Below are 13325 nucleotides of genomic sequence, written 5' to 3'. Positions count from 1 at the left end.
TGGGTTGAACATGTAGTTTCATTGTAAAGGTAAGCCTTGTATCAGCACTTTTTGAAGCTTTTAGTTGCTTGTGGAAAAACTGCAATTTGTGGCCGTTTTCTTTTTTTTTTCCTTGCGCTGTACCTTTCTGCGGAAAATTTTCCCCGCGTAATTATCGCACCCCCAACTTTCCATAGGTTTTTTGGGAAAAAAAGTGCGAGGATTATGCGAGTAATTACGGTAGTTTGCAAAGCATAGTAGCGCGCGGCTAAGTCCAAAGCCAACGCTCACTAAAGACGACGGCAACGGCTGCTTCTCCGCTGCTGAAGCCTCTAAAGGGCTGCACCTCTTCTCCTTTTTTTTTTTTTTTCAATGTTTGCACTCACCCTCTGCACCAAGAAAGCAGGACTTTCCGCGACAGCTTTCTTTCTTTTTCTTCTCTCTCTGTGCGCTGCCTTGAAAGGAGAAGGGTCTTTACGCGCAAAGAGACAGAAAAGGGAGAAGCGTGGCACAGGCGCGTCGCAGATCGACATTTGAGAGAGAGCAAACAATGTGCCACAGTTTTTTCTTTCCTTTTCTTTTTTTTCTTCTTCGTGCACAGCTGTTGAGAGGAGAGGAAGGGGAGTGATTCTTAAATGAGAGAAAAGAAGATAAAAGTGAGCCCCGTAACTGTCTGCATCAGAATGCGACACCTCAACAGTGGCTCACGAAGGAAGGGGATAAGGAGGGATTAAAAAGGATGAAGTGAGAAGTAAAGATAAGACAGAGAAAGATGGGGACACAGTCAAAGGAGTCCGAGAACAGGGTACCACTCAGCGAGAGCTTCACAGTGTCAGGAGATGGCGGAGGGCGAGCCGGTCGGCCAGAGCTGCACTGTTGTCGGAGATCGCGGTGGCAGAACCGTTTGGCATGTAATCCAGCGAGCGAGATGTTGAGAAATGCCGCCGCGGGATTAGGCATGGTGCTGAGAGCATTTTCGGAGTGCGGTATATTCAAATTAACCTTCATAAGTGCTTGCGCATTCGAATTACAGGGCGTTTTCGGCCATTGGAATACACATAGCTTTGACGGGACCACAGCGTGAATTTGAATTAACCGGAAGTTTGAAATAAACGTGTTCTAATTAATGAGATTCGATCGTTGTTGTTTTTTTTCGTCGCACGCGTGGTCGCATAGCGGTACATCGGGCCGCGAGGCAGTTTCCTTCTTTGCATTCTTATAGGTGTGCACCTATCTGAGCATACATTGCCACAAACTGTTATAGTCGATATAGCGAAGTAATGGATATAACGAAGTAATTGTAGCTCCCCTTCAGCTTCATTATAATGAGGTTTACGTGTTGTCGTTTTGATGGCGTGATAATTCGGGAGTACTTGCGCTCCCCCTTTGAGACTCTCACCTTCGTGGGAAGGCCTGCCCTCGTTTGTTCGGCCACTCCAAGCTATTATAAGACTGCAATGCCAATGTTTGCGCTTGAGATTTGGGTGCACGTTAAAGAACCCCAGGTGGTCGAAATTTCCGGAGCCCTCCACTACGGCGTCTCTCATAATCATATGGTGGTTTTGGGACGTTAAACCCCACAAATCAATCAATTATATTTGCGCTTGGATTGGGACCCCCACCCCTTGTTTGTTTTTCACAATGTTTTTTGTTTTCTTTTGGTTTCAAAAAAATAATAGCAATGAATTTAGCATGCCCCCCCCCTCCCTCTTCAAAGTCCTTGAACTTAGCAGGTATGAAAATATATCAAAGCTACGTACCTCATGTTTGTTTAGCTAAATATATGCATATTTTCATTTTCGATCAATTATATTTCGATTCTCTGCATAGTGTACATTTTTTCATATAAAATTCTCAAATTTGACCTAAAAAACATATGTTTGCCTAGTTTGATGGTTTATATTTTATAAAAGGCTTATGACAGAGCAGTGCAAATTCCGCATTACTTTGTCAGCATGCTTATTTACAAAACTGCCAAAGCTTATATTAATAACACTTTTCAATGAAAAGATGTAAATGCGCTAACTTCAAGGAAAGAACATGCAAGAGACGATTAAAAAAAATCTTCTTGATATTTTTTTTTTTTTTACAATTATTCTTCTGCACATCGGCTTTCACAATCAATAAAAACATGTTGCATTATACGGTTTTAAATGTAGTTACGGCCTGTCAAAAAATGCCCTCACTTTCGTTCTGGCGGTGAAGAAACGTCTGGAAAAAGCGACCTCGCTCGCAACGTGCGAAATCTGCATGCGGTGCTTGCCACGGTCTATGATATCTTCGTCGCTAGTAAACTGCAGCAGACCACACGCAAGCGCACGCCTATCACATGCTTTAGAATGCCTGTTTTAAAATTTTTTTCACTTCGTTTGGTCCATAGTTTTGCCGCAACCATGCTGGAATTGTTCGTTGTAAGAGTAGGAGGCTGTGAAAAATGTTTGGTGTATGTAGACTGAGTTTCACATGGTACCATAGAAAAATCGTAAGTGCACTGGAATATGGTCGTTATAACCAATAGATTGTTATATCTGGGATCGTTATAAGTGGCATGGACTGTATTGATTAGTTTTGAGTTCAGCAATGTGCGTGTACGTATAAATGTGCCAATTGGCCCCTTGCACCATTGAATGTTATCACAAAGGTTGAAATCTGGGTCAGTGGTACATAATGCTGAAAAAAAAAATATCTTTTTCTCTTGTGCATTCACCTGATATGACTGAAAGGCATATGGCTCGTATTGATCTTGCCCCACCACCCTTGGAAAGCTTTTTTGCAGTGCCTCTGTGATTGAACCACCTTTGACCAAGCTATGACGTCATGTGATGGTGTGATCATGTTACGAGATGTCACAGTGACGTCATGATATTGCCAATTTGGGCAATATGTGACATCATTAAGTGATGAAAATTTCTTACGTCACTTGTCGCTATCGCTGCGTGATGCTGGTGGTGACAGTTAAATTTTGCATTTGATGGTTCATCTAAATCTTTCGCCTAAGCCAGTCAACATAACAGGCAAAGAAAGGAGCAGCACACCCTGCTGGATGTGCCAGCGACAGAGTGCGTGCTTCTCTTTTTGTTCATCGTCATTTTTCTGTGTATAAACATTATCAATCAAAAGTACCAGATAGATGATGTGCACTCTGTTTTAACTGTGCTTCGAAATGGCCTTGGCCAGTAGTGCTAGCTCTGGTGAATACAAGGATAGAGTGCATTCTGAAGTATAGTCTGCGTTCCTATCTTAGGTTACTTATTTCAGAAACAAGTTGTTTGTATGTGGACTGCACATTGTTAAACCATAGGCCTGTAGGAACATGTTTGCTTGGTTTTGATGTGGTTCAAAGAGCTTGTTGACTTTACTGTGAGCGCCAACTTCAAAGCATGTTTCTTGCTGCACCGTAGTATGGTATCATAGCACTTTTCTACAGTCCTTTTCTTAGCAGATACAAATTGTGTTGCTTTTACCCATGTCCTTGATGCACGTGTTTCTAAGAGCAGAAGCGATAAGGGCGGTCTCGAGTTTCTTTCAGATGGCAGTGTGCTCTTCGCCGAAACCCGTAGCGTAAGCTGCATAAGGCACTGGCTCCAATGTTTCGTCGTTCTCGCAATCCGATTCCTCCAAATCGCTCTCGCCGCATACTTAATTCACAATGCCCTAATTCGTGCACGGTTCCGCGGTTTCGGCATCATCATCGGCGGTAATTGAACCATCGCAACAGATGTCCTACCTGCTCTGCCAGGTCGGAGTCGACGACATTGCCGCCGGAATGGTCCTGTTCAGAAGCTTCAGTCCCTGCATCGGGCCCGACGTCGACTGAGTTGGCCTCGCGAAAACAGTTTCGCATGCATGTAGCCGTCACCGCCACCCACGAAATATTCACCATCTCCACAGCTGAATACCGGGACGCCCGAAGCGGCAAATTGGCTGCCAGATGGTCAATAGCAGGCGCTTCGCATCATGGCACCTAACGCGTGAATTACGCTCAAGCCAAGCGGTCACACTTTCAACGTTTTGTTGAGTGGCAGGAAAAAACGTGAAAGGCCTCCCGTCCGCCATCCTGACCACACACGCACACTGAGAGCCAGCAAGACTCGCACATGCAACACACATGCCAGAACGTGTGGTACAGCTCTGGGCCCGTTTCTAGTCAGAAAAACTTCTGAATTCGACGCAGCGTGGCTGGTGTCACGGAGCGGTGGAGACGGGCGAAGGAGTTGTGTCAAGAGAGGAGAGCCAATTTGTGAGAGAAGGGCAAGGAGTTTCCATAGAGTGAAGAGAGGGGAGGATACGGCGGGAAGACCTTTAAAACCAAAACACTTGGGATGGAGGCAGGTCGGGTAGCTTGCTTAAAAGGCACGTGCAACTCGCATATAGAAAAACTTGGAAGAGGGCCTGCGCGCACAGAGATATTTCGCGATTCGTTCCACACAAATTAACAGCCGTTTTTACGCTTCCACAGCGTGATGAGGGCATGTTGAGCCGAGTGCGATGTGAGCAGGGCCTAAACACGAAAAGAATTGTGAATTATCAGAGTGGGTGGGGAAGCGCACGCGCGTGCAGTAGAACAATACAAGACAAGACGCAGTCGATCGGATACAGACGATGTTAGCAGTGGTCTGGTCATTCCAGGCAGGCGACGTCAACGACAGTACTAGCGATCAAAAATAGGGCAGATGGCCAACCGGTCTTCGAAAGATGGGTGGCAGTGTGAAAACACTGGCTGCATCTGGCAATGTGGGATGCTCAGAATAGTGGGATGACAAAAGACGGAAGGGTGCGCAACAGAGCAGTCGGGAAGAGCGGCAACTAAATGGGCGCGGAGGCAGGGTCAATGTTTAACAATGAGAATCTATGGGCACCTCACCGATGCTTCATCAGTAGTCGAAAGTGGTTTCCCGGGAAGTCAGCAGAACACCGACTCCGCTCGCTGTAACCAGTCGGCAGCGCTCGGAGAAATTCGTTGTAAGTGCGATTTTGTGTCATTGAACCAATGTATATTTTCACGGTCACGCGGATACTGTTCGTTTTCAGTGAAAATTTTTTTTAAGTGGGGCTGTTATATGTGGGCTCAACTGTAGTACCAAATGTTTCCTAAATGTATATGATATTTGTGAACTGATATCAAGTCTCTCTTCTTGTAGTCTTGGTATAGGTTGGAATCCTTTGTGCTGCGTACTTGAGCAGGCTTCGTTCTCCTTTTTCAGTCGAGTGCTCATCACCACAGATATTTGGGCACGGGGCATCGATGTCCAGCAGGTGTCCCTTGTCATTAACTATGATCTGCCCAACAACCGAGAGTTGTACATCCACAGGTATGTGCACCAATTTTCTCACACATTTCAGGTTGCCTGAAATAATTACTGCAAAACATGCGGCACTTTATTACCTTTCAAATAACTGCCAATTTCATGGTTTCTTGGATGGAACCCATATTTTTGTTTCCCCACAATGCGTTATGCTTGTGCTTACATATCTCTCTTTTTTGTTGTTTTTCAAAGCAGTGTCAAAGTGAATAGTAACTAGTATTAAAGAAATTCCACTTTTTTTTTCTAAATCACACAGGTTAGAGCTAAGGATTCTTGCTGTTTTGTGTAGGGAATAATTGCATTAACTGTTACCAAACAAGTTATGAAGTGTCATATGTAACCATTTCAGCCTGGCAGCAGCATCACTGCTATTGTGCTGCAGATTGAATGCAGGTTAGTCAAAAATGATTGTATCTGCCACAGTTTCAGAAAAAGGCATCAGAAAAAGTGGGCTGCCAGGTTGCTTGGTATAGCAAAGTCAGTCTTCTAATTAGCAGACGATCCGTGATAGCATGCACTCATGTTTCATCAGCGATGCTTTAAAGTGATACGTGAAATACTGTTGCCTTTCGGGTCAGAAATATGTATCTTTAGTATGTTTGCTCCCCATATGTTTATATCCATCACTGTGTTGCTAAGCTCAGACAAGAGGTTGATTTATTTTTAATTAGCTCGAAAGGTTTCTCAAAGGTAGATTACTCTGTATTGTCCAAATGTGCAACTTTTAAAAAAGGGCTTGTGTTGTACAAGATGTGACGTACTCGTATGTGCACTGTATGTAATACTCGGGAAGTTTGAAAACTATGCTTGTGCGAATATTTCAGCTGTTTGATTTAAGTTTTAAAGTATTCGAAGTGAGTGACTAGGTACTTATTAGTCCACATATAACTCCCCTCCAAAAATGGTTTCACTGCAGTGGAGGGGTGCTGTACCGTGAATACACCTACCTACACTATAAAAAACAACAGAGTATTCAGAGAGCAGTTTTGCTACACAACAATAATTGTATCTCACTAGCTCGTGTTTCTTTTCTTGAAAGCCCAGCCCTGGCCACTTTGCTGTCGGGAATGCTATATCACACTGATAACGCGCTTGCCATTCGCGATCGTGAACTACCAGAACCATGGTGATGGCGCGAGAAAAGTACTCGAAGTAGATGGCGATTGTTGTTGTGTAGCGACATTCCTCCCCAAATACTCAATTTTTGTTTTGAGTGTAGGAGAAATCCGCACTGTTGGAAGTCTCATTTAAAGGAACATGTTACCCTCACATTGATTGATCATTTTTAAGTTTAAAAGCTTGGTATGTCAGCCTTTATGCTGCAGTAACTTATAAGGGTACTTGCTTGGGCGAGTTGGTAGCTATTCATTGTTACCTTATTGCGCACTGCTTAGAAGACACACTTGGGATAAAGGACTAAACGGATACAAGCGCAGATGTGAGGAGTTGTTACGCTTCACATTTGCACCTTGAGCAGAAAGTCCTGAGAATCGCATGCCAAATAGCATCCAAAATTCCAGGCTTCATAAGTTAACTCTCAGGGTCTTGTGGCAATGCCAATGAAGTAGTAGAATTTTCAAGCATGTCTGAAAAATAGGCAGTTGACTGAATACAGCACTTATATGTAAAATTTTATTGGGGTGTGCAGTCCTCAAAAGCAGCTTTTGTATTGTATTGTGCTTCAAACAAGCGCTGCTTTGCCACAGACCGAAGAAGTGCCAACTCCAAGCCAATAAGGATTGCAAATCTGGTGCCGCCATGAGAATCTGTTACTCAGCGACATAAGGCAACAATCACACAGGTTGTGTTTTAAGTAGGCTTGTGGACCCGCATATAATCCAAAGTGCATTTAGAACTTAGGAAATGCGAGAAAAAAGTTTTTACCGGAATATACCCCGAGAAAAACGGAAAAATACATTTATTTACTCAGTTACTCATCGTCATCTGATGAGCTCTCATCCGAACCTCCCTTGTCGGACATGTCCGCCTATAGCACCTCTTCGTCAGTGCCCTCAAGGACGTCTGAGAGAGAGTACTTTTTGAAGAAACGGATGAGCCTCTCAGGAATGCAGGCCCGAGTCTCGGCGATCCATGAGCACAGCATAGTTGACGAGGCCTGCTTCAGTCGTCTGGCAAGGGGTCTCTTCCAGCTCTCCGGACCTCATCCACTCCACACACAGGCACTTGATGTGGTCCTCAAATGTCTTATTGAGGCACACATCAGGCGGCTACAGCTCGGATGTCATCCCTTCCAGGAAAACAAGCTCGGTACGGGAGTCGCACAGCAGTCGCTTCATGGAGTCCACCAGATGACACACCGAAATGCGTCAAGCACTAGCGTTGATGGAAACCCTATCAGTTCTCCGGGTTGTTGGCACCACACGGACTCGATCCAGTCAAGTACAAGCGATTCATCTATCCAACCCTTGTCCTGGCAGCGGATGATGACATTTCTTGGGAACTTCTCCCCTTTCATCAGCGTGTTTCATTTCAACACCACGTGGAGTGGCAGCTGGTGCGCATCTGCCATACAGGCCAGCATTACAGTCACCCGCATTTTCTCATTCCCAGTTTATCGCACGGTAACTTGCCTGGAGCCTTTTTAGTTAACTGTCAGAGCCGAGGACATATCAAGGTGCACAGGCGCCTGATCAGCATTTCCGATCTAGCCCATCTGAAAGGAGACTGCCTTTCGCAAGGAAATGACGTGCTTCTGAAAGCTCACAAGCATCTGTTCGCAGTTTTTTGGCAGCTTCTGTGATATCGAAGTACGCCGACGCAGGGAGAATCCAGCATGGCGCATGAACCAGGACACCCAATGTTTGCTCTCCTTGAAGACTGCCTGCTCAATGCCTTGATGTCAGCTGTGCAGCTTGTTGCTGCCAAACAAAGTTCACTCGTTCTTGTACAACGTCGGCAAAATACTACAGTTTCGTTCCCCGAAAACAACTTCGCTGGCCACTGCTTATAAAGAGGGCTTCTCCAGCTGTGAATTCCCTTCTCGTCCACGCCAAACTGTCGCCCCACAGCACAGTTATCGATGGTTTCAGTAGCTTAGATAGCCTTTCTTTAAAGGCAGCCGAATGGTGCCTTCGTGGAGTTGGCATGGGGTAAAGTCACAGACTTAAAATCTTAGTCGTTGTTACGTGCTTCAAGTGGTTGCGATGGCCACTGCTGCGCGCTTGTAGGACTAACGTCATTAACACTTTTAGGGGGTTTTGAGGCTACTCGGACCACGACACCGCAGGGAAAACACCGAGCCCGACCAGGAACCTTCTTTATTGACCGGAACCCGGGCCACAACTGCCCAGCGGCTGCAGCGTGCCCCCCAATGCTGGCTACCGCAGAAGCGTGCAGACACCTGATAATCATGATAGCATTGCTTATATTTGAAACCAAAACTACGAATCCAGGCCGGAAATTTTAGGGGCGAACTTTTAAGGCATGGGTCTGTACATCCTCCGATGTATGTATAGTAGCTGTAGTTGGTGGCCACCGGTGGCACATACCCACTCTAGAGCGGGTACGTGCCATAGGGGATGCGAGGTGGTAGATGGCGGTACTTGGAGTATTCACTAGATGGACACGCCGAAGGACGGACGGACAGACACACAGACAGACTAGTGGACGCACGGATGGTCGCGCGGACGAACACAAGCAAGAACGGAAGCACGGACGGGCTGACAAAAGCTTCGCCCCACTCATCATCATTCACTTCATGGATATGCTGTGATTTTTTTTTAGGTCTGCATATTGCTGCGACAGGTTGGCCGCGTTCAAGTAGCCCGCCACAATCATCGTGGCACCAGCACCTGCAAGACCCGGCTGGCATGCGCCACGCGTTCGTGCGCTCCGGCTACGAGGAAGAGGAAGATAGTTGGATCTGTGCCACTCGGCTAATCGGACTTGACGACCATAGTCTTTAGAATTGGGGCACAAGTTCGCCCTAATAAAGAAGCTTGTTTTTTTTAACCTGTCTGTCTCAGCATCGCTACAATATAGTCTGGGCCGGAAAAATTGCATAGTAAAATTTATAAAAAAAAAAAACGAGCTATACACAGCTTTTTACGGTAACTACCGTTGGCACACCGATTGTCTCACAGGCTCAAGCAAGAGCTTTTGCTAGTCCACCCGTTTGCAGCCATGGAAGATCCCAAAAGTTTGCTTTTTTGCAACCTCAAAATGTTATGGGATGAATATATTGAGAATTCCAAGGGGTCATTCGTAATGCATAAAGGTGTGATGGTGGCAGGAAGCAATGGCACCGGTAGCTGAAAAATACGATTATAAGAATCTTAAGGGGGACGCGGCTTTGGTATCATGAAAAATGGCGAAAAAATCGATTTTTTTGAAAATCAAGTTTTCAGTTTCTTTAACCCTTTTTCTATCTGATTCCAAAACATCTACACTGAAAACTGCGCAGAAGTGCTTCGGAAAATTCATTTTACCCTCCTAGGTAGCGAAACTTTTTTCTGAAAATCGCGAGAAAACAGCTTTTCAAAAATTATAGCCTCGCGATGGCGGGGCCGGGAGTCGGCTTCTTGGGCTCGTCGTAAAAAAGCATTTCTCTGTGTTTAAATTACCTGCCTCAGCTGGCTCCTCCCTTTAAAAACAAGTGCACAAAAAGCAAATGTTGGAAGGTCGTTTCGATGCCCCTGATTGGCTGTGGCCACCATGTTGCCTCAGTTCGCCTCGCCATTGGCCCGATGCTCACTCCGGGAAATCGTCATCTGCTGGTTGTGCGTTGTGAGGACATGGCTCTCGAAAATCGCTACTGCATGACGTGTTCATCGCTCGATGATCACTTAGGCTATAATTACATTTTAGTAGCGGATGCGCGATCAGATTACTACGAGCGGGCGCACGGTCTACGAGCGCGTTATGTCATCGAAGTTGTCTTTAGCCCTAACTCCGCTGACAGCGAGACTGCGGGCAGGAACGACGCGCTAGCGCACTTGTGGCGACGTGCTTCTTTGCAAGCAATGAAGCACATCACTCGCTAGCTGCTCGGAACCGCACACAGGCATTTTACGCATCGGCAGTGGACTACACAGTCAAGCTCGTCACCCCCCTACCTCCCTCCACTGCCAAGGGTTGCTCGGAACAGCGGCTAGCAGTTTCGCACGTCATGCCTCGAAAATGCGATACCAAGCGCAGTGCGCGCCCATTTTTTGTCATCGTAGCTACGCATTTCATGCATCGTGACCGAACGCCACCGCCAAGTGCATCACGCGCCGGCTGCACTGTCCACGCGGCCGCACACTCCACGGTCACATGTAGGGCTTTCAATAAGCTTTTGTGATGCGATTTAGATGCGCTTGGTATCGCCAAGAGCGCCTATGAATGTTCTGAGACAATGAAAGCCTCGTAGATTAGCGCCCCGCCGTGGTGGTCTAGTGGCTAAGGTACTCGGCTGCTGACCCGCAGGTCGCGGGTTCAAATCCCGGCTGCGGCGGCTGCATTTCCGATGGAGGCGGAAATGTTGTAGGCCCGTGTACTCAGATTTGGGTGCACGTTAAAGAACCCCAGGTGGTCAAAATTTCCGGAGCCCTCCACTACGGCGTCTCTCATAATCATATGGTGGTTTTGGTACGTTAAACCCCACAAATCTAATCTCGTAGATTAGCATTTCCGTGACCGGCCTTTAACATTTCACGGCTAGAGTGGCAAAAGATGTATGAGGCAGGGGCACCAATTTTTATATGCTTGTCTCCTGCCCACAACTGTTATTTTGAACGAAGGCATAGGCTGTCATGGTGTGAGCCATTTTTTTTATGCAATAAGCCTCTCTGTATATAAAAAAATGTTCAGTGATTTTTTGTAATCAAGTACTTAATTACGTTAATGAAAGACACACTGGGCAGAGAACACATGCCTGGGAAGTTAAATATCACAAGACGAACCTGAGATCACAATTTTTAGATGTTTTAGTAAAGAAAAGTTGAAACTTTAAACGCAGTTTTCTCAATACTGGTTTTTTTTTTTACATTATGCTTAGCCCCTCCATGAGGTTCAATGAAGAAAAAATTTGTCTCTCGTAAAGTGTTCGTGGTATCGCCTCAAAAGTTTTATGGAAGCACTGTGAGGTCATTCTTGGTGTCTGTGTCAATTTTCATCATTATTCAACGGGAAACAAGAAAGTTCGTCGAAAAAAGCTTGTCGAAAACTTCAACAGGCTTTTTCTCACAAGTGTGTTTTGGACATTGTGCATTGCTCATGGAAAGTGTAGTGCGGGAATGACTGGATGGATTTGGATGCAGTTTTTTTTTTTTTTTTTCTGGATCCCAAAACATTTCTTGGGGGTCTGACAATCTTAGAATTCTTGTTTTTTCTAGAAGATGACTTGTACATGACACTGTTTCTGACAATGTGTGTAGGCAGCCGTGATGATGTTTATAAAAAAAAAAGAGAACTGATAAAAAAACTCTGAAATTGTCATACCAAATTGTCTTCTTTTGAGTAAAGATCAACATCGTTGGCAGCTTCCTGACATGTTTTTTTACAGCGCTAGGCTTTCTACGAGCAACCCATGTAAGTCGAACCACGTAGCATGATGTAACTTGAGAACTACTCAAGGTATCATGATGAAACTGCACATTTTCCTTTTCAAGGCACTTATGAAAATACATGCCAAATTTCATTGCTTTAGGTGAACAAACAAAAAAAGAAAGCTTTTTCAACGCCACCTCCTCCTTTAAGCTAATCGCTCGGAAAGGCATGTAACCTAGTGAAATTCCAAGTGTGCTGCACGCTTTTGATAGATTACCTAAACATGCTTCATCGTCTTTCAATGCTGCCTCTTGTGCAATACCACTAAATGTGCTGCACAGACTCGTGTTCAAGGACAAAGCTTGCCAATGCCACACCAGTGGGTTGTCATGAACTGAACAACATACATTTGAGGCAGACACGTGCATACGGCACAGCAAGCACCCAAGCAGCAACTAGCAGCCCACGTGCTGCATGCAACTAGGAAGAAATGGCTGGTTTCCCTGCAGATACCAGACGTAATCACGAGAACTTGTACATGCACCAAAATGCCTGGCAAGTTACTGCAGGCTTTGAGAGCTTTTTCAGACATAGCTGCAGTGGTTCGAACTCTTCAATGAAGTAAAACAAGCTTTCAACCTCCTCCTTTTTTTTTTTTTTTTGACGGCCTGAGTTTTCGGGTGATTTTTCGGCCCCTAGGAAGTTGGAAAGATTGGGTGTTATGCTGTATATAACCCTTGATATAATGAACCTGGATTATTAATATGCATCGGTTATTATGAGGCAGATGAAAAGAAGTCTTGCAATTGATATAGTGCGTGGAATAAACCTGTATAACAAATTTTTGGTTATAACAAACTTATTTTCGTGTAAGATGCAACTTTGTTATAATGAGATTTGAGTGTAATATTTGTGTCTATATGTTATATATTGTTTCTATGTGTTGCTCTTTTATACATACTAGTCATTGCTCGTCACCTGAAGTAGCAAGCCATGTAATGAGTCAGTTAATAATTCGCAACTATCTGTTGTTCATTTTCAGGATTGGACGGTCCGGTCGTTTTGGTCGAAAAGGTGTTGCCATCAATTTTGTCAAAAACGATGACATCCGCATCTTGAGAGACATTGAGCAGTACTACAGTACCCAGATTGATGAAATGCCCATGAATGGTAAAACAGTTGTTGCTTGGCTCGCTTTTTATTTTGCCTCTTCCACTTGCCAATGCTTTTCAGCTAAATGCAACTTTTATTTTTTTTTCAGTTGCTGACCTCATCTGAAATCCTCACTCAAGCCAAGCACATCATTAACTCATGTACAAAGCTAAATAAAACATTTTCAGCCTTGCCCTTTAAAAACTTGCAATTTCGGACTCAAGTTCTGAGTGCTCGTTGTGCATTGGTGTGAAGAATAGCTTAGCTGCAATTGCCAGCTCGCTTCGAAACAATGTTTCAATGTCAAGTTTTTATGACCACACATTCAATAGTGCATCACAATGCAGTAAATTCCAGTGCACAGTATTCTGCATCAGCTGTTCATAGCAGCAGTCCAGC

General features: G+C 44.9%; 1 protein-coding gene across 1 annotated transcript in view; it reads left to right on the top strand.

Moving 5' to 3' along the window:
* The window catches only part of LOC142765823 (eukaryotic initiation factor 4A-III), a 41230-nt gene extending 28100 nt beyond the window's left edge, over nt 1-13130 (top strand). The window contains exons 8-10 of the mRNA XM_075867624.1: nt 5184-5291; nt 12817-12944; nt 13036-13130. Of these exons, the coding sequence (XP_075723739.1) occupies nt 5184-5291; nt 12817-12944; nt 13036-13052 (253 nt within the window). The 3' untranslated portion in view covers nt 13053-13130. The remainder of the gene's footprint in view (nt 1-5183; nt 5292-12816; nt 12945-13035) is intronic.
* The last annotated feature ends 195 nt before the right edge of the window (nt 13131-13325 follow it).

The sequence above is a fragment of the Rhipicephalus microplus genome, chromosome 6, assembly GCF_043290135.1.
Source record: "Rhipicephalus microplus isolate Deutch F79 chromosome 6, USDA_Rmic, whole genome shotgun sequence".
Classification (NCBI taxonomy): Eukaryota; Metazoa; Arthropoda; class Arachnida; order Ixodida; family Ixodidae; genus Rhipicephalus; species Rhipicephalus microplus.
The sequence above is the reverse complement of the archived record's forward strand: the minus strand, read 5'-3'. Positions and strand labels throughout refer to the sequence as shown.